We start from the raw sequence: 18,352 nt of genomic DNA, 5'->3' as shown, positions 1-18,352 counted from the left end.
GCCCGCAGTGAGCGTTCGGCTTCTGTTGTCCAGGTGTCGGCCCAGGAGGTCAGGAAGGAGAACCCCCTGCAGTTCAAGTTCAGGGCCAAGTTCTACCCCGAGGACGTGCCTGAGGAGCTCATCCAGGACATCACGCAGAAGCTCTTCTTCCTCCAAGTGAAGGAGGGCATTCTGAGCGACGAGATCTACTGCCCCCCCGAGACCGCGGTGCTCCTCGGCTCCTACGCCGTGCAGGCCAAGTTCGGAGACTACAACAAAGAGCTGCACAAGTCCGGGTACCTCAGCTCCGAGCGGCTGATCCCCCAGAGGTGAGCGGCCGGCCTGGGGCGGGGCAGGCAGGTGAAGCAGCAGAGAGCACGACGTCGAGGGCAGCGCTCCTCGGCTGGCATGTGACGGTCGCATGCCTGGCTGTCCCAGGCGCTGGCCTCGCATGCGGCGCCCTGAGGCCGGTGATCCGCCTGGACATGGGGGCTGAGCGGCAGCGGGGAGGGGACGTCCTCATGGCTGTAGGCAGCGTGTTATTCGAGGGTGTTACAAAGTAATCACGTTTTCATGGCCTGACTGCTTCACCACTCCTGGTGTATAATAGTTTGGCCCCCGATAAATCTGTTGTTAGTCACTGATGATAAATAAATGACCCCTTTGGGCAGAAAGGCTTCTTAAAATAAAACGTCCTTTATGTTTTTCCCCAGCAGGACTGAGTTTGTCTCTTTCCAGTCTAAATCATCAGATTTTAGTTCGTCCTAAGTAGAATTGCACATTAGGAAGTAGAAACAAACGCACTTCGTGATGATTTTATTTAAAGAAAAAGTGAAGGTTTGCATGAGGGGACAGAGCCTGTCACTCACCTCTCAGCCCTGCCCTTTGGGGTGACGCCGTTGTGCCCTCTTCCTCTGCCATCAGAGTCATGGACCAGCACAAGCTCACCAGGGACCAGTGGGAGGACCGGATCCAGGTGTGGCACGCGGAGCACCGCGGGATGCTCAAGTGAGTGTGGCGGGCGGGCTGCCTGCGGCCTGTTGTCTGCCTGTGCCCGCGAGGGCCGTCCCAGGGAAGGTGACCAGCCAGCTACAGTGAGGTTTCCTAACAGCCAGGTGTTCCCGCCTGGGGTCAGAGGCAGAGGAAGGTTAGTTGAAGCCTTCAAGCCCCAAACACACACACACACACACACTCTCTCTCTCTCTCTCTCTCTCCTAAACCGTCCCGTTAGTCGAGGGGGCGGGGCACTGCTCCTAAGCATCAGGCTTCTGTCTTCCTCTGTCACAGAGGGGCCAGGTTCTTCATTGTCCGTGAGGCGACTGCCTTCAAAAGTACGTGCAGACAACTGATCCCAAGCCAGAAACACTTGCTGTTAAGCGTGGGAAATGGCCAGTCTCTGCTGTCCCTGAATCCTCGCCTCGGGCATGGCCACGTGATCCCAGACTCAGAGGCCTTTTAGAGTTTGGGCTTCGCAGACACGTGTCCTTAGGGCAGTGGTTCTCAACCTTGGCTACACATTAGAGTCACCTGGGAATCTTTTTAAAACGCTGATTTCTGGGCCTCATCCTCCAGAAATTCTGTTTCTTTGTTACTATTGTTGTGGCCCCAGCCCATAACAAAGAAACAGGTTGAGAACCACTGCCTTAGAGCTCCTGTCCCAGCCACGCTCCTTCCTGGGAGGGAAATAGCTCGAAGCCTCAGCCGTGGCAGCTGGTGCGGCAAATGGTGGGAGCCCCCGCAGGCGAGAGAAGTGGGATCTGGCAATAAATGGAACAGGAGAGTCTGTGTCCAGAGAAGCCAGCGTGAGCCAGTCCAGTTCCCTCGATGTGAGCGATGCCAGTGGTCAGATCAGGGCCGCCTGGGCACCGTGTGGGCGGCAGCGGGACAGCCCCCGGAGCGCGTGGCTGTTGGCCGTCCACGGACCTGCCTGCGCCTCAGGCTGCCCAGGACACCCCCACTGACCATGGTGCGTGTCTGTCCCCCCAATAGAGACAGCGCCATGCTGGAGTACCTGAAGATTGCCCAGGACCTGGAAATGTACGGGATCAACTATTTTGAGATAAAAAATAAGAAAGGAACAGACCTGTGGCTTGGAGTGGATGCCCTGGGACTCAATATTTACGAGAAAGATGATAAGTGAGTTGAACCTCATACTGAGCTTTAGTTGGTGGGGCATGGGCCTGGAGGCCATGGCGAGCGTGGGGATTACGCCTGCGGGCTGCGTTTGAAGCGGTTATGGGCAGCCGGCTGGCCCGGGGGCTGTGGGTCTTCGAGGGCTTGTGGCTGTGACGGCGCCTGGAGTGTGCGTCACTTCTCTCCTGTCTCTGCGACCTTTTTACCGTCACGTGTTGCATGTGCGGAGGGTCCCGCAGGGAGACCAGGGAGGTCTGTGACCTCACCCCCACTCCCACCGAGGCGCTCCCCGCCTGGGGTGCCGGCCCACCCAGAGCTCCCCCCAGGCAGCCCGGTGGCTTGGAGGTTTGTGCTAATCCAACTGGGGTATTTGTGGGGCTGCTGGGGACCCTAAGACCTGTAAACAGTAGCCTTTATGTACACAGCCCACCAGGTCCTCTGCCACCCGGGAGGTGAGTGGTCTGTTGGGCATGGAGCAGGCCAGGTGAGGGTTCTCAAGGAGCGGCTCCCCTGACTTCCTGTGCCCGTCACTGTGTGCCCATCTCCGCGCACACAGGCCTTTTTCCTGCTGAGAATCTGCTGGGGTCCAGCCCCAGCAGGTCCAGGGGTCCCCAAAGGTGTGGACGGAGTCGGCGAAGAAGGAATGACACTGAAACAGCGTTCAGTTGATCAGCAGCCTAGCCTAGTTGATCAGGATCTCTAGCCAAGTTCTGGTCAGGATCTCCAGCGAAGTTCTGGTTAGGATCTCCAGCCAGGGTCTCCAGGTTCTCCAGCCAGGTTCTGTAGCCATGTTCCCTCGCTAGGTTCTCCAGCCAGGTTCTGTCCAGGTTCTCCAGCCAGGTTCAGTCACCAGGTTCTAGTCAGGTTCTCTTGCCATGTTCTATCCAGGTTCTGTAGCCAGGTTCTGTCTCTAGGTTCTGTGGCCAGTTTCTGTCCAGGATCTTTTGCCATGTTCTCTCCAGCGAAGTTCTTCTGTCTCTAGGTTCTGTGTAGGTTCTGTGTCTAGGTTCTGTGTCCTGTTGTCTTGTTACATCTGTATTTATACCAGTTGATTCCAATCCTATCAATCTCTATTCCAAAGGTTAGGGCGTTTCTTATCTCCATTCCAAGGAGTAAAGATTATGTAGCTTAAGCATGATTGTTCGTAGTTAAAGTGATTAATTACCCGCCTGGCACTTAGTTAAGGGGTTTTATTCCCTCCCTAACTTCAGGGGAAAATCCCTACCTGGGAAAACAACCTTTCTCAGAGAGGTGACCTTGGTTAAAACACAAAGTGCCAAGAAGGTGAGCAAACATATTAAGAACAGAATGCCATATATGCCAGGTCCCTTGAAACAGCAAGGATGGACCGGCTCCCGGCAAGAATCCACACAGAAAACATGGTTCTAATTCAGTGAGGTGGCTCCTCGCTGAATCTAAATTCTAGATTCTTCCCACCAGAAGCTTCCCAAGTGCAGGCAGCCCTGACGGCCGGCTGGCGTCCAGCAGAGCGTGGCTGCAGATCTGAGGGTGAGGGTGCCGGGGCCTATCCTCAGGCCTTTATGCCAAACCACGCCCTTGGGCCTGGGTTCCTGCCTCTGTGCCTGCGGAGCCCAGGGGACCACTGACCCGGTGCCCCTCCTGGCCGCAGGCTGTTCCTCTAAGTCCCGGCTCCCCCATGTCCACCTGGGCCTCCCTCTCCCCACCTGTTCCTAGAGGTTAATGTTCTCAGCTCCCCACACTCCAGATCGCCCACAACCCCTCTCTGGCATTCTTGAGGGGCGCAGTCCTGCTTTTGACAAGTGACACCACAAAAGAATCTCTCTGTAATCTCAGCCACTGCGTTCTTGCCAGAACTCCAAGTACAGGAAGGGACCCGGTCAGACGATCCTAAGCCCTCCACTTGGTGCATGAACTGGGTGGAGGCGTGGTCGGGCCGCGCTGGGGGTCCCTGCTGGAGATGCTGGTCACACATGCGCCGTGACAGGCCTTTCAGAGACTCGAGGTGGGTTACGGGGCCTGTGCTCTTCCCGTGTGTGCGTGAGCGGAGGCCTCGTGGATCACATGGGGGAAACTGCCTCTGAACTTTCTTGAATGACCAGGTTTGTAACGCAGCCTTGGCCAGGGCTGTCCAAACAGGTTTTTCAAGCTGCGAGCAGCGGCCTAGGCAGAAACGTGGTGAAGGCAGCCTGTAACCCCCCAGCACACAAGGTGCATTTTCCAAGTAAAAGGAGCTGCTGGCTTCTCCGGTCCTATTCCTGCTCCCCTCCCCCCAGTGAGCGATGAAACTGGCGACCCTCTCAAAGGGGCCTTCTCCCCAAAGACAATGCTGGGGGTGTACCTCCTCACTTCCTGCCCCCCCCCCCCCTGCTGGGGAAGGCATCCCTCTTCAGTTACGAAAACAAGCAGATGTTCACTCAGTCAATAGGCCCAGCTTCTCCTTTTAAACAAATATGGACAATACGGTGTCCATGGCGAGCCAGGGGCTGTGGCTCGGGTCTGAGGCCACTCCTGGCTGTGTTCACGTGGACTTGGTGCCCTTGCAGATGAGCAGTGCAGGGTCGGGTTAGGGGTGGGTTAGGAGTGCAGGGGTGGGTTAGGGTTAGGAGTGCAGGGGTGGGTTAGGGTTAGGACTGCAGGGGTGGGTTAGGGTTAGGACTGCAGGGGTGGGTTAGGGTTAGGACTGCAGGGGTGGGTTAGGGTTAGGACTGCAGGGGTGGGTTAGGGTTAGGACTGCAGGGGTGGGTTAGGGTTAGGACTGCAGGGGTGGGTTAGGGTTAGGAGTGCAGGGGTGGGTTAGGGTTAGGAGTGCAGGGGTGGGTTAGGGTTAGGAGTGCAGGGGTGGGTTAGGGTTAGGACTGCAGGGGTGGGTTAGGGTTAGGACTGCAGGGGTGGGTTAGGGTTAGGACTGCAGGGGTGGGTTAGGGTTAGCAGTGCAGGGTCGGGTTAGGGTTAGGAGTGCAGGGGTGGGTTAGGGTTAGGACTGCAGGGGTGGGTTAGGGTTAGGACTGCAGGGGTGGGTTAGGGTTAGGAGTGCAGGGGTGGGTTAGGGTTAGGAGTGCAGGGGTGGGTTAGGGTTAGGACTGCAGGGGTGGGTTAGGGTTAGGACTGCAGGGGTGGGTTAGGGTTAGGAGTGCAGGGGTGGGTTAGGGTTAGGACTGCAGGGGTGGGTTAGGGTTAGGAGTGCAGGGGTGGGTTAGGGTTAGGACTGCAGGGGTGGGTTAGGGTTAGGAGTGCAGGGGTGGGTTAGGGTTAGGAGTGCAGGGGTGGGTTAGGGTTAGGACTGCAGGGGTGGGTTAGGGTTAGCAGTGCAGGGTCGGGTTAGGGGTGGGTTAGGAGTGCAGGGGTGGGTTAGGGTTAGGAGTGCAGGGGTGGGTTAGGGTTAGGAGTGCAGGGGTGGGTTAGGGTTAGGAGTGCAGGGGTGGGTTAGGGTTAGGAGTGCAGGGGTGGGTTAGGGTTAGGACTGCAGGGGTGGGTTAGGGTTAGGAGTGCAGGGGTGGGTTAGGGTTAGGACTGCAGGGGTGGGTTAGGGTTAGGACTGCAGGGGTGGGTTAGGGTTAGGAGTGCAGGGGTGGGTTAGGGTTAGGAGTGCAGGGGTGTGTTAGGGTTAGGACTGCAGGGGTGGGTTAGGGTTAGGACTGCAGGGGGGTGGGTTAGGGTTAGGACTGCAGGGGGGGGGTTAGGGTTAGGACTGCAGGGGTGGGGTAGGGTTAGGACTGCAGGGGTGGGGTAGGGTTAGGGTTAGGAGTGCAGGGGTGGGTTAGGGTTAGGACTGCAGGGGTGGAATTCTTGAGGTGGCTCAGATGGGAGACTGGGTACATTGAGGATGTGAGTTGGGTGATAGGTTCAGGGTGCCCTGCAGAGAAACAGACATGCCTGTATTTCACTAAAATGTCCTTTTAGTGTTGAATGTGCTCCGGTTGGGAAGTGCCTCCTAGGCACCTTGCTCATCGTATACGTGACCCTTACGTGGGAGACGCAGGACTGAGCACTTGTCTTTCCGTGAACCGTAGGTCGGAGCAGGAGACGGCGGGAGGGAGGGAATTGGCAGACCCAGGCCCTTCCCTGAAAAGCGTTATCAGCCTGGGAACAGTTCACATCAGCTGCTATAATTCTGCTTTGGCATCCAGACCAAGAACAAAACGACAGAATGAGACAAAGAACGAGAGGAACCCGATCTCATCCCCCCCCCCCCCCCCCCCGTTCTTTAGTTCTTTAGTCCTTGCAGCAGGGCCACTGCGTTTCGTAGCCCTGGAGGGACGGTGAGGGGTGAGGGTGAGGCTGCTCCCACATGCACCCTCCCAGCGAGAGGATGTGGGGAGGGCCATCGACCAGGTGGGACTGAGGCCAGCACAGTGTCCTTTCCCTTTGGTTCCTTACTCAGGACTGTCAGTCAGCTGCTCCGATTTCCATTTCATTCACGTTCGAAAGGACGTTTCAAGCACATAATAAACCAGCTACTTTAAAGACAATTTCCAGTTTCCAAAAGCACACCCAGTTGGCAGGATATGTTAACTCTGGCTGGGGGAGGGGCTGGGGGGAGGTGCCCTGTTGTGCTCAGTGAAAGGGAGGAGGCACCAGGCAGTTGTGTTGGCTGTGAGTCTGTTTTACCAGATGTGCGGGGACCCCAGGTGCCAGGCCATTCTCTCCTGGACTCTGGGACCCGAACTTGAACCTGGAACAGCCACTTAGCCTCTATAGACGTTCTCTGTGGCCAGGACTCGTGGGACCCTCCCAAGTGGGAAGTTTCAGAGCTTGCCTCAGGCTGACAGAGTTTGGGCCGTGGTTAGACGCCTGCCCACCCCCTGGAGCCTGTAGGCCTGGCCCCGCCGCAGGCTGTAGGGTGGGAGGTGGGGGAGCGGCCCCTCCAGGCGCAGGGAGGCCAGGCCACGCTAGTGAGTCCTCCCTCCACGCTAGTTCGGGCCGCACTCCAGCCCTGTTATCTGCCCCATCCCTGCCTCTGGCCAGGGACTGGCTCTTCGCTCTGTAGGACACGGTGATCTCCAGCCCAGCCCAGCCCACCGCCCAGACCGTTCCTAAACTTTTTAATGAAAAGTCTCGGAGCACATTGCAGACCGGGAAGGTTTCACAGTGAGCGCCGCGTGCGGCTGCGGCGAGACCCTGGCGGCTCCCACCTGCCTTGTCCTCCCCGGCCGTGCCCGGGCCTCTCCCTCGCACGTCTCCAGGGGGCGCTGCCGCCTCTGCACCTCCCCCGTGCACACGGCTTCCCGGGCGCAGGGCGTTCTGTTTTCATTTGATGTAAAACTTCAATATAACGAAATGTTCCCTCTCAAGTGTCCATTTACTGAGTTTAGACGAACAAATGCCTGTAAAAATCCAAACTCCTGTCGAGATGTACAACGTTGCCATCACCTTCTGGCATATTTTGAATTAAAATTCGTTAGTTCATTTTGAAATCATTTCAGATTTTTGAAAGGTTTCAAAACCAGTAAATACGAAAGATTCCAAGCGCCCTTCTCTTAGCTGCCCCAGAGTGCCCGTCCAGGTGTCACGGGGAGTCAGCACCCAGAGGAGACCTGGCCATGTGGGCGACCCCCATCATAACCGGCTGTCCCCCACCATAACCGCTGTCCCCCATCATAACCGCTGTCCCCCGCCATAACCGGCTGTCCCCCGCCATAACCGCTGTCCCCCACCATAACCGGCTGTCCCCCGCCATAACCGGCTGTCCCCCGCCATAACCGCTGTCCCCCGCCATAACCGCTGTCCCCCGCCATAACCGCTGTCCCCCGCCATAACCGCTGTCCCCCCGCCATAACCGCTGTCCCCCGCCATAACCGCTGTCCCCCATCATAACCGCTGTCCCCCATCATAACCGGCTGTCCCCCGCCATAACCGCTGTCCCCCGCCATAACCGCTGTCCCCGCCATAACCGCTGTCCCCCATCATAACCGCTGTCCCCCCGCCATAACCGCTGTCCCCCGCCATAACCGCTGTCCCCCATCATAACTGCTGTCCCCCCGCCATAACCGCTGTCCCCCGCCATAACCGCTGTCCCCCGCCATAACCGCTGTCCCCCCGCCATAACCGCTGTCCCCCGCCATAACCGCTGTCCCCCATCATAACCGCTGTCCCCCGCCATAACCGCTGTCCCCCGCCATAACCGCTGTCCCCCATCATAACCGCTGTCCCCCCGCCATAACCGCTGTCCCCCGCCATAACCGCTGTCCCCCATCATAACCGCTGTCCCCCCGCCATAACCGCTGTCCCCCGCCATAACCGCTGTCCCCCATCATAACCGGCTGTCCCCCGCCATAACCGCTGTCCCCCGCCATAACCGCTGTCCCCGCCATAACCGCTGTCCCCCATCATAACCGCTGTCCCCCCGCCATAACCGCTGTCCCCCATCATAACCGGCTGTCCCCCGCCATAACCGCTGTCCCCCCGCCATAACCGCTGTCCCCCGCCATAACCGCTGTCCCCCGCCATAACCGCTGTCCCCCCCATCATAACCGGCTGTCCCCCGCCATAACCGCTGTCCCCGCCATAACCGCTGTCCCCCATCATAACCGCTGTCCCCCCGCCATAACCGCTGTCCCCCGCCATAACCGCTGTCCCCGCCATAACCACTGTCCCCGCCATAACCGCTGTCCCCCCGCCATAACCGCTGTCCCCCCGCCATAACCGGCTGTCCCCCGCCATAACCGCTGTCCCCCATCATAACCGGCTGTCCTCGACTCTCCTGCCCCAGGGCCCCCCCTGGAACAGCCCTTGCATGTAGTGGGCCCGCCTGCCCAGCCTCCTTCCATCTGGGACAGTTCGCTCGGTCTGTCTGTCTGTCTGTCGTGACAACTTGCAGGGAGAAGCCTGGCAGCACCCACTTCACGCTTGAAAAGTACTGACCATAACTTCGTAGAAAGCTCCTCAGCGTGGGTCTTTTTCTCATGGTTACATTCAAGTTTGATACTTTTTTTTTTAAAGCCAGTCAAGTTTAGCAGTGGGGGGTTAGTGATAAGTTTGGTACTTTTAAAAAATATATTTTTTATTGATTTCAGAGGGAGAGGGAGAGAGAGGAATATCAGTGATGAGAGAGAATCATTGATTGGCCCCCGCTGGGGATTGAGTGCACCACCCAGGCATGTGCCCTGACTGGGAATTGAACTCTGACCTCCCGGTTCATAGGTTGACGCTCAGTCACCGAGCCCCACCGGCGGGTGAGTTTGGCATTTTGGCAAGGACCCCACGGGCGTGCTGTGCTATCTGACCTGCGTGGTGGCCGTGATGCCAGGACCTCCTTACTGTGCTGCTGGCCTTATCACTGGTCAGGTGGGGCTGCCGCGCTCCTCCTGCGGCACTTCCTCCCTTCCCGACCCATGCGGGTGTTGGGGGGACACATTGAAACTAGAAGCACCCCAGTTCTTACCGCACTTTCCTTCTAGCATCCCTGGCGGGTCTTGCAGGAAACAGTGATTCCTCTGGTATCTGAGAAATGCTGTGCCATGGAGAGGAGAGCGTGTGTTCATTGGAAGGCTGACGTGGGGACAGTTCCCCTTCCCCATTCCTCGGTAGTTGCTGTTGCAGGGACTCGCTTGCTTTATCCCGTGGGCTCTGACCTCACGCTGTGGCTTGGACGCCATCGTTGTTGAGCCCTGTCCTTTCACTTGCTGACATTTTAGAGGCGGGGACACTAACCGGACTATTCCAGGGCCGTCCTGCGCTTCCCTCCAGGCCTGGAATCAGCTCTTTCTCGGAAGAGCTCTGGTCCCTCTTAGTCAAGAATATCACTTTTTTTTTAAATGTGTGGCCTAAGCAAGAGCAGGGCTCACAATATAAATCCTTTCAATCGATGGTCCTTCTCTGTTCACGTCCTATGTGTGAACTCTTCAAAAAAGAGAAAAAGAAAGAAATCCTTGTGGGCGTTAATTTCCAACCATGGTCAGGCATGAAAGGGGTTCTTAGCTCCGATGTGAGTCACCACTTTCTCGTTCAGCCCTCATCCTCTGACACCGCAGTCCCGCTGATGAATGGCTGTCAGTGTTACACGAGCTTCCAGAGTCTAAAGAGCCCAACTTTCCAGCCGCGGCAGAGAGGCCTAGTGACAGCCTGGCCTTCGCTCGCGGTTGGACAGCGGACCCTCGGGCCCTGTTGGCTGGGAGCCGGGCGGCAGCCCCCGAGCTCCTGGTGCGGTGGTGGCTCTCGTGTCCGGAGGGAACCTCCTTTGCGTGAGGACACGGCGGGAGTCGGCAGGACCGTGACCGCCTGAGCTGCTTCACCTCTAACAGTTACTGTCCCGTGTGAGAGCTGGGGCGACAGCACTCCCTGCGTGTGTGTTGGGGTGCTGGGGAGCACGTTGGCCCCTGGGGGACAGGGCCCCGGAAAAGCACCTGCACTGAGAAGGTGTGACACAGAAGCTGCCCCCCGGCAGTGCCCTGACACCACTCCTCCAGGTGTGTGTGTGACGCTGTGTCCCTCAGAGCGCCCCCCCCCCCACACGCACAGCTCTGCCGTGACCTGGCTTTGCTGCCATAGCAAGACTACATCGCCCACTAGTTTATATTTGAACGTGTTGGTAGCAGCATTCCGCCCCCCCCCCGCTCACTTCTAAATGGGGAGTTCTTACACATCTGGGAAAAGACCAGTTTTGACGGCAGTATCCCTGAGTGGCGGCTTAGGACCTGTGCTCCTTCTGAAAGGGTATCCGTGGCGACATGCTGGAGGACCAGGGTGGCATCAGGAGGTGAGCAGAGCGTGTGGGCTTGGAGTCATACGATAAACGTCCCCGCGCTGCTGATTACAAAGCCGGTCTCGGCCTGTAGTGGACGCTAGTGACCACAGAGGGCCGTGGGGCTTTCGTTAGGAGTGTGGCCGCGCCCATGCCACGCCCTCGGCTCCTCGGGAAGGCACAGCCGTTGTAGACACGTGGCTGCCCAGCACCCGAGCACCTGACTGACTGAGCAAATCCTAACCGACCGGAAGGAAAGGAGACAACAGGACAGGAATGGAGGCCTTCCGTGCCCCCTGCAGCCGTGGCTGGACCATCCAGACGAAGTCCACAGGCACATGGGGGCCTGGCCCGGCCAAGGCCGCCGCCTCAGCGAGCAGCCACTCGGCACAGCCGGGGAAGACAAGACGTGCTCTTTGCCACGAGGAAGCTCACCTCCTGGGTTTCAGGGAGCTCAGTGGTTACGCAGTGACTTACGTAGGAGAGTGCAGGCCGAGGGGGAAGACCCGAGGAGAGGAAGTGGGCGGCTGTGGTGCAGGTCGGGCTGGGAGAGCAGGAGGGAGCCCGTCCAGGGGCCTCCGGGAAGCCCTGTGTTGAGAGTCTGGGGGGACCAGGCAGCGGGGCTGCGAAGGGGAGGGCCGTGGCTTTCCTCCTGTAGGACCTCTTGCCGTGGGGGTGACGCGAGGAGCTGGCGAGGGACCTAGTCCTGGACCCTCCGCACCCACAGGCTCTCCTCTCGGCCGGTCCCACCTGGGGCAGCAGGAAAGGGCCCTGCTGACGTTTTAGAAGAGGCAACACTAATCGGACAAGCCGGCCGGCGTAGGTGCCGGCGCCGAGGAATCGGTTCGGCTGTCGGCGGGATTCGGAGGCTGATGTGAGGGTGGTGGCAAACGATGGTTGTGAGAGACATTTCAAACGGGCGCAAGGCCGTGCGGGGCTGGACATCAAAGATGACCTTGAGATTAAAGCCAGGGTGACTCGATGCAGTGAGACACTCACACCGAGAAAGACGAGTGGGAATGGACGGGGTTTCCTGAGCTTGAGCCTTCCGAGGGCGCGCGAGAACACTCGGTAATGACCTGTGTCCCATATTATGCTTCCTGGGGAGCCTTATACTTGTTAAAATGGAACAGAGAAAACCAAGAATAGATTTGCAAACCCCTCTTAGTCAATCCGGGCACGTCTAACATCTGACCTTTCGTAACCTCAGGTTGACCCCAAAGATCGGCTTCCCGTGGAGTGAGATCAGGAACATCTCCTTCAATGACAAGAAGTTTGTCATCAAGCCCATCGACAAGAAGGCGCCTGTAAGTCCGCGTGGGGTCCGCACGGGGCTGCTGGTTTCCATTCTTACAGCCAGACGTGCTTCCAGGATAAATCAGACTTCTCTGCGGGATGCTCAGAAGTGTGTGTGTGTGCGGGGGGTGGGGGGGGTGCCAGCAGGTTACGTTGAGGGTCCAGGACCTCTTGGGACTCGGGGCTGACCATGGTGTGGGAGGTTCTTGTGGAGGCCAGTGCCTGTCCCGCTGCCTGTTACCTGAGTTGTCAGGTCTCCATTCCTTAGCGGAAAAGAGCCATTCTGCGTCGTTGACCTTTGCCGAAAGCTGAGCCTTTCTGGGCTTGAAACGCTGGTGTTCACGGGAAAAAGCAGCCGGCCCCCAAGACCACGCAGCTGGGGTGCAGGGGCTCCTGGCAGCATCTCGGGTCCCCGCCTGGAGCGGACGGCAACCGCTGCGGGCTCCTGGGCCAGAGCCTGCGCTGTCCTTGCAACTTGCCGTGTTAGGAAGTCAGGCCTGCGTCCAGAGCGCTGCTGGTGCCACAGCCCATGTGGGCCTCCAGGGGTGGGTCACGAAGGCCCCGCGGGGGAGGCGGGCTGGGCTCACGCTCCAGCTGCCGTGGGGGGTGACGTGGGAGCTGGCGAGAGACCACGTCCTGGACCCTCCGCATCTCCCAGGGCTCCCCCCTCGCGGCCGGTCTCACCTGGGGCAGCAGGAAACCAAATTTCCATGTTTCAGGTTTTCCCTAGAAGATAGAAAGGAAATCCCAGAGGCAGGTTGACTGACTGGCGAGACGGGCTTCCTTCCCTCCCCCACCCCGGCAGCTGGGCAGTTTCTGCAGCAGCTCCGTGCCCAGCCTGTCCTTCCGCAGGCCGGCTCCTCCTGCCATGTGCAGACGCAGGCTGGGGCCTTAACCGTCGCTGCTCAGCCTGCCCGGCGCCGTGAGGCTGAGCCTGCGTCTCCCTGTGGCCCCTGGCAGAGGCAGGGGCAGGGGCAGGGGCAGGGGCAGAGGCAGAGGCAGAGGCAGAGGCAGTGACCTCTAACCGCTTTTGAAACGTCTAAGAAGCGAAATTATGTGGGGCTGGACCCTGCTCTGTGCTCAGCCCCTTTCACGGTGACCTTTGCCCCCCGCCCCACCCCCACCCCTCACATCTGGGCAGGTGTCCCCGAGTGGGGCCCAGCGGGGAGCCCTAGGAGTTCCCCGTCCATTCCCTGGCCCTTTCCAAGGTGACCTTTGTTTGGGTTTGTTTCCTTGAATTTGGCTCGTGCCTCGACTCTGTTCTCGGGGTCTGTTCTCTGCTGAGTTTGGATGCCCGTCCCAGGTCACGTCGGGGTGTGGTTGTGTTAGCACGCTGGCTGGAGGCTTGGATTTAGACACTTTTAATCATTAATTTCCGTTTTTAGTTTTTAACTTGAAGTCAGACTGTCCTTCAAAGGCAGCTCGAGGGATTCCTCCCTGCGAAGCGTGTCCCAGCTCCACAGTCCGTCTCCCGGAGGCTGGAGGCCACGAGGGACGTTCCCACAATTCCTGGCTCTTGATTTTTTAAACTGACTTTTTTCCCGACGAGGAGTTGGTGCTGATCAGAGTTCCTTTGCCAATACATTGGGGACACAGGCAAGACCTCCTGGGGAGTGTGCCTGTCTGTGCAGCCAACACAAGCTTGTTCTCTCGTGTAATGAGAGGTGGGTGGGTGATAAAAACACCTGTTTGCCCCGGCTCTGCAGACACCTCCCTGGGAAACCTGACGATTTAATGACAACGTGTGACCCCAGGGAGGGCCGCACCCAGGAAGCCGTGGGCTCGGGGCTCAGCATTCTCCCAGGTTTCTGGAGCAGATGAGGAGCTCGCAAGCTAAGTGGGTCCTGGGGCGTGTGGATGGGCCTGCCCGGCACCTCCCGTCGGTCCCAGACGGTGCTGTGGAACGGGAGGCACTGTCTGTTTCGGCCACTCTCTCCCTGGGCCAGTGGTCAGAATCCATCCCGATGCTGAGGGCCCTGCGGTTGAGAAGAGAAAGGAAGACAGAAGCAGCAGGCAGGCCTTTTCAATCACCTGTAGCAGGAGCTTCTAACCCACTTCCCTTTCTGTCACCTGCTGGTCACCGCTGTGTGTCATCCGTGTCCTGAGCTTCTGTGGTCCCCAGTCACGGAGCTCCCTGAAGCAGCGTCTCCCTTTTCTAAGAAGGCTGCTCCCCCGCGAGCTGCTCCGTTAGCGGGCACAGGGCAGCCGGCAGCCTCTACGTGAGCGTTGGGGCACCAGCCCGCTTTCATGGTGTGGGCAGCATTCTGAGCCCTTTCGAACATTAACTGACTTCATCATCTCAGCCGGGGTGCTGTCATCCCCACTGTAGAGTTGAAGAGGTTGAGGCTCAGTGACGAAGTGACTTGCTCAGGGTCATGGGGCTTGGTGGTGCCGCTGCCTGAACTGCGGTCAGCCACCAGGAGGGTGTTCGGTGAGCACCAGTAAACACGGGAAACAGAGGGGGCTGCCCCTGACCGTCCTCCAGGTGCTGACTGTCTAGATCAGGGTGGGGAACATCCGGCCCGCGGGCAGTGTCAGGCCTGAGCATTTGGTCTGGCCCTGCCAAGGCAACTGCAGGCAGGACTCCAAATTGAATAATTCTAGTAGCTGTCTTCAGAGCAGCATAAACTTACCTTAAGTGAACGACCTTATAAATGTCCAAAAAGGATCCCACCCCGTTCGAGTGGGACAGAGACCAAACCGAGCCAGCGGACAGAGTGCCAGCAGTACCAGGAGCGTCAGCCTAGGGAGGGCACAGAAGGAGGGAGGCCGTGAAGATGGGAGGGGCCCCATGGTGTCCTCCCTCGTCGTGCTGCTGGCTTTGGGGGTACGGCATTGGACAGGACATTCCCAGTAGGGGGCACTGTTTGGGGAGATGCGTGCAGGCACAAAAGGGCATATGGTGAACAAGGGGGCCAGGGTGGATGGCTTTCGCGTGTGCCAGGCCACGGTGTTTGGCCCGGTCCTAGAGCTCACAGGACGGCATCTGAGGCCCAGCGGGGACCTGATTCCTGTGCGAGTAGCAGGGGGAGGCGCAGGCGGAGGCAGGGAGACAGGGGCACAGCAGGGGAACTTGCAGAAGTCCAGGCGGGCGTGGCAGTGGCGGTGGCGGTGGCTGGAGGGGGCTGGCAAGGTGTTACCCTGAAGGTCAGGCGCACTGGCACTGGGGCACTGGGCGCCCTGAGGCTGCGACCTTACATACATAGAGCAGCTTTGCAGCCCAGCATCCGTGCCTGTGCCCACCCGCCCTCTGCTGGCCCTGGAGCACAGGTGTCCCACGGCGCCCAGGCCTGCGTTTCGGGTGTCTCATCCGTTGGGAGTCAGTGTCCTACGTGGAAGCCTCGGTCTGGCCCCTGCTCTCGGCTCCGCACGTCCTCTTAGAAACAGGACCGTGTGCGGCGGGTTGGACACGGGAGCGCCCGTCAGCGCCTGCTCTCTCCTGTAGGACTTCGTCTTCTACGCCCCCCGCCTGCGCATCAACAAGCGGATCCTGCAGCTCTGCATGGGGAACCACGAGCTGTACATGCGCCGCAGGAAGCCCGACACCATCGAGGTGCAGCAGATGAAGGCCCAGGCCCGCGAGGAGAAGCACCAGAAGCAGCTGGAGCGGTGAGCGGGCTGCGGGCGGCCAGTGGGGCGGGTGCAGCCGGCCAGGCGGCCTCGGTGCCCTGCTGTCCACGGCGGGAGAGCCGGTGGGAGATCGCGTAGTAACTATGGGTGGCGGTGCCCTCGCAGCGGCCTCGCTGTGGCTGGGCTGGCAGAGCTGGCAGGGCTGGCAGGAGCGCTGGGACCTGGGGACAGCAGGTGACCACGCAGCTGCTCCTTCGATGGCTGGGCTGTGACGGTGGCTTCGGGCGTAGCAACCTCGCTGGATGACTGACTGCGGAGCGTAAACCTCCCTGCCCTCCCCTAACAGGCAGCAGCTGGAAACGGAGAAGAAGAGGCGAGAGACCGTGGAGAGAGAGAAGGAGCAGATGATGCGGGAGAAGGAGGAGCTGATGCTCAGGCTCCAGGACTACGAGCAGAAGACCAAGAAGGCCGAGAAAGGTGGGCCGCGCTCCCGGGGGCGTGTTCCCTGCATTTCACACGGCCCCGCAGACGGACAGCTCCCACACCAGGAGGAATGCAGCTCAGCACCCGGAATAGAGACTGTGGAGGGACAGGGTCAGGTGGTGACGGGCCTGGGAAGTAGTTGTGTGCTGGGTCCCGTCGGTGCGGAATGCTTTAGGGCGTTATCCTGCTGGTCCCCCTGCCCGAGGGGGTGAGTCCCGAGGGTCCCTCTTCCTGAAGAGGAGGTGAGGCTTTAGCGGCAGAAAAGGTTGCTCAAGGTTGCAGGGTAGTGAGTGGTGCCAGGCCGGGAGGGGGCACACAGCGCTCTGCAGCGGGTGGAGCATCCTGGCGCTGCGCCCCGTAAACACGGTGGGAGGGGGCGAAAGAGATCCCGTCACCCCGATACTCTCCATCGGCCCTGGGCTGGGAGTGGGGCCGGCTGCAGGTCGGGGGCAGAGCCGGGATCAGCGCGGTGCTGTGTCCCCACAGAGCTCTCGGACCAGATCCAGAGGGCCCTGCAGCTGGAGGAGGAGCGGAAGCGGGCGCAGGAGGAGGCGGAGCGCCTGGAGGCCGACCGCATGGCTGCGCTGCGCGCCAAGGAGGAGCTGGAGAGGCAGACGGTGGATCAGATAAAGAGCCAGGAGCAGCTGGTAGGAGCCCCGGTTTCAGTGCTGAATTATGGAGGGGCCGCCTCTGGGGACGCGAAAGTGACACCTGCCGACAATGATTTCTGTCTGGGCTGGAAGCGGATCGGCTGGACGGGGTCCAGTGCGGGCGGGAGGGCGGTGCTGGTGGTGGGTGCGGCCGCTGCCGCCTGCTGGTCAGGGAGGACGTGGCGGTGGGCCGGCGCCTTACCAGGAGGCTTCGTTCACAAGCAGGCTGTGCTGAAAGCGTTCCAGAACTCACTCTGACTTGGCTTTTCACAGGCCGCGGAGCTCGCGGAGTACACCGCCAAGATTGCGCTCCTGGAGGAGGCGCGCAGGCGCAAGGAGGACGAGGTGGAGGAGTGGCAGCACCGGGTGAGTGGGGCGGGGCGGGCGCGGGCGGGCCAGGCTGCCAGGTGCAGGGGGCGGTTCGCGTGCCCTGCCGATACTGGTCCTTCTTAGGCTCCCACGGGAACAGGCCTGTGGGATCACAGGGGAACAAAGAGCCGCCTTGATATTTAGAAAAAGGCCACCCTGAGTGTCCCGCCCCACTGGGCAGCCCCCCTCCCCCCCCAACTGGCTTTAAGTCGGATTAGCTGGGTGCACCCAGCAGTGAGCCAGCCACTGGCCTGAAACCAGCCTCCCCTAGCGACCTGCACAGGCAGCCTGGAGCGGCTATGGGGCCTGGAGGTCCCCAGGCTCTGCCCCTCGTCTGCTGTGTGAATTGGCGAGGGGCCTCACCTCTCAGCCTCGTTTCCTTGTGGACAGTGGGGACTCCTGCCCACCTGTCAGGTTGCTGTAGGGCCCCGCAGGGAGGTCAGTGATTTGCAGCCGTGGTAGCGCCACTCCATCCGCCAGGAGCACAGGCCCTGGGCGCTGCGGGGCTGGGTCACAGTACAGGCCTCAGCCAAGCTGTGGGGGGCTCTAGGCCCCGTCCCCCACCCCCCGCCTGTCCTCCTCGCTTCCCCATCTGAGGCAGCCCCTGTGAGGACGCCTGTGCCTCCCCTCACTTCATCCTGCCCCCCCACCCCCACCCCCAGCAAAGCTGTGTGCAGAGGCCTCGGTCCTTGGGTTTCTGGAGAAAGTGCTTATTACACGGCATTAAGTGAGAAAAGCTGGTTACAAACCAGCTATAAACAAAGCTCATCCGTGGGATTCGGGTGGCGATGAAGTGGGTGGGGTTCAGTCATGTGCCCCTGAGACCTTGCTGAAAGGATCAGGGTGACGGGAGAACTCCCTGAGCACCGTGCTGGGGGCGGGGGCTTGGCAAGCAGCGGCCACGGAAAGGGAAGAAAGCCGGGCGCCAGTGCCGAGTGGCTCTTTCCAGGCCACTTTTCCAGGATGTTTTTTCTTTAATAAATTTTTTTTGCTCCCAAAAAACATGTACAGTGAGCCTATGCTGGGATTATAGGCAGAAGAAAAGATAGTTAGAAAAATGTCAAACCCTGGCATCAGTTTCTCTCTGAGCTGCGGGGACACTGGTTGGCGCAGTCACCTCCTGTGGCTCATGCTGCGCACCTGCCGGGGGGAAGGGGAGGTGGGGATGAGGGGGGTCCTTACCCGCGAGGGGAACGGCCGCCTCCATGAA

The 18,352-nt window shown here is 59.7% G+C and overlaps 1 protein-coding gene across 3 annotated transcripts in view; it reads left to right on the top strand.

Moving 5' to 3' along the window:
- Nucleotides 1-18,352, top strand: part of EZR (ezrin) — an 82,724-nt gene that overhangs the window by 61,788 nt on the left and 2,584 nt on the right. For all 3 annotated transcript variants that reach the window (XR_013996128.1, XM_081093897.1, XM_081093896.1), the window contains exons 5-12: nt 34-308; nt 904-987; nt 1,969-2,115; nt 11,985-12,081; nt 15,516-15,679; nt 15,987-16,117; nt 16,610-16,770; nt 17,047-17,139. Coding sequence is in view for 2 of the 3 variants with exons in the window: in XM_081093897.1 (XP_080950023.1) it covers nt 34-308; nt 904-987; nt 1,969-2,115; nt 11,985-12,081; nt 15,516-15,679; nt 15,987-16,117; nt 16,610-16,770; nt 17,047-17,139 (1,152 nt within the window). In the remaining variant the exon portion in view is untranslated. The remainder of the gene's footprint in view (nt 1-33; nt 309-903; nt 988-1,968; nt 2,116-11,984; nt 12,082-15,515; nt 15,680-15,986; nt 16,118-16,609; nt 16,771-17,046; nt 17,140-18,352) is intronic.

The sequence above is a fragment of the Myotis nattereri genome, assembly GCF_964212035.1.
Source record: "Myotis nattereri genome assembly, chromosome: 6".
NCBI lineage: Eukaryota > Metazoa > Chordata > Mammalia > Chiroptera > Vespertilionidae > Myotis > Myotis nattereri.
This window is presented reverse-complemented; position numbering and strand designations above follow the sequence as displayed.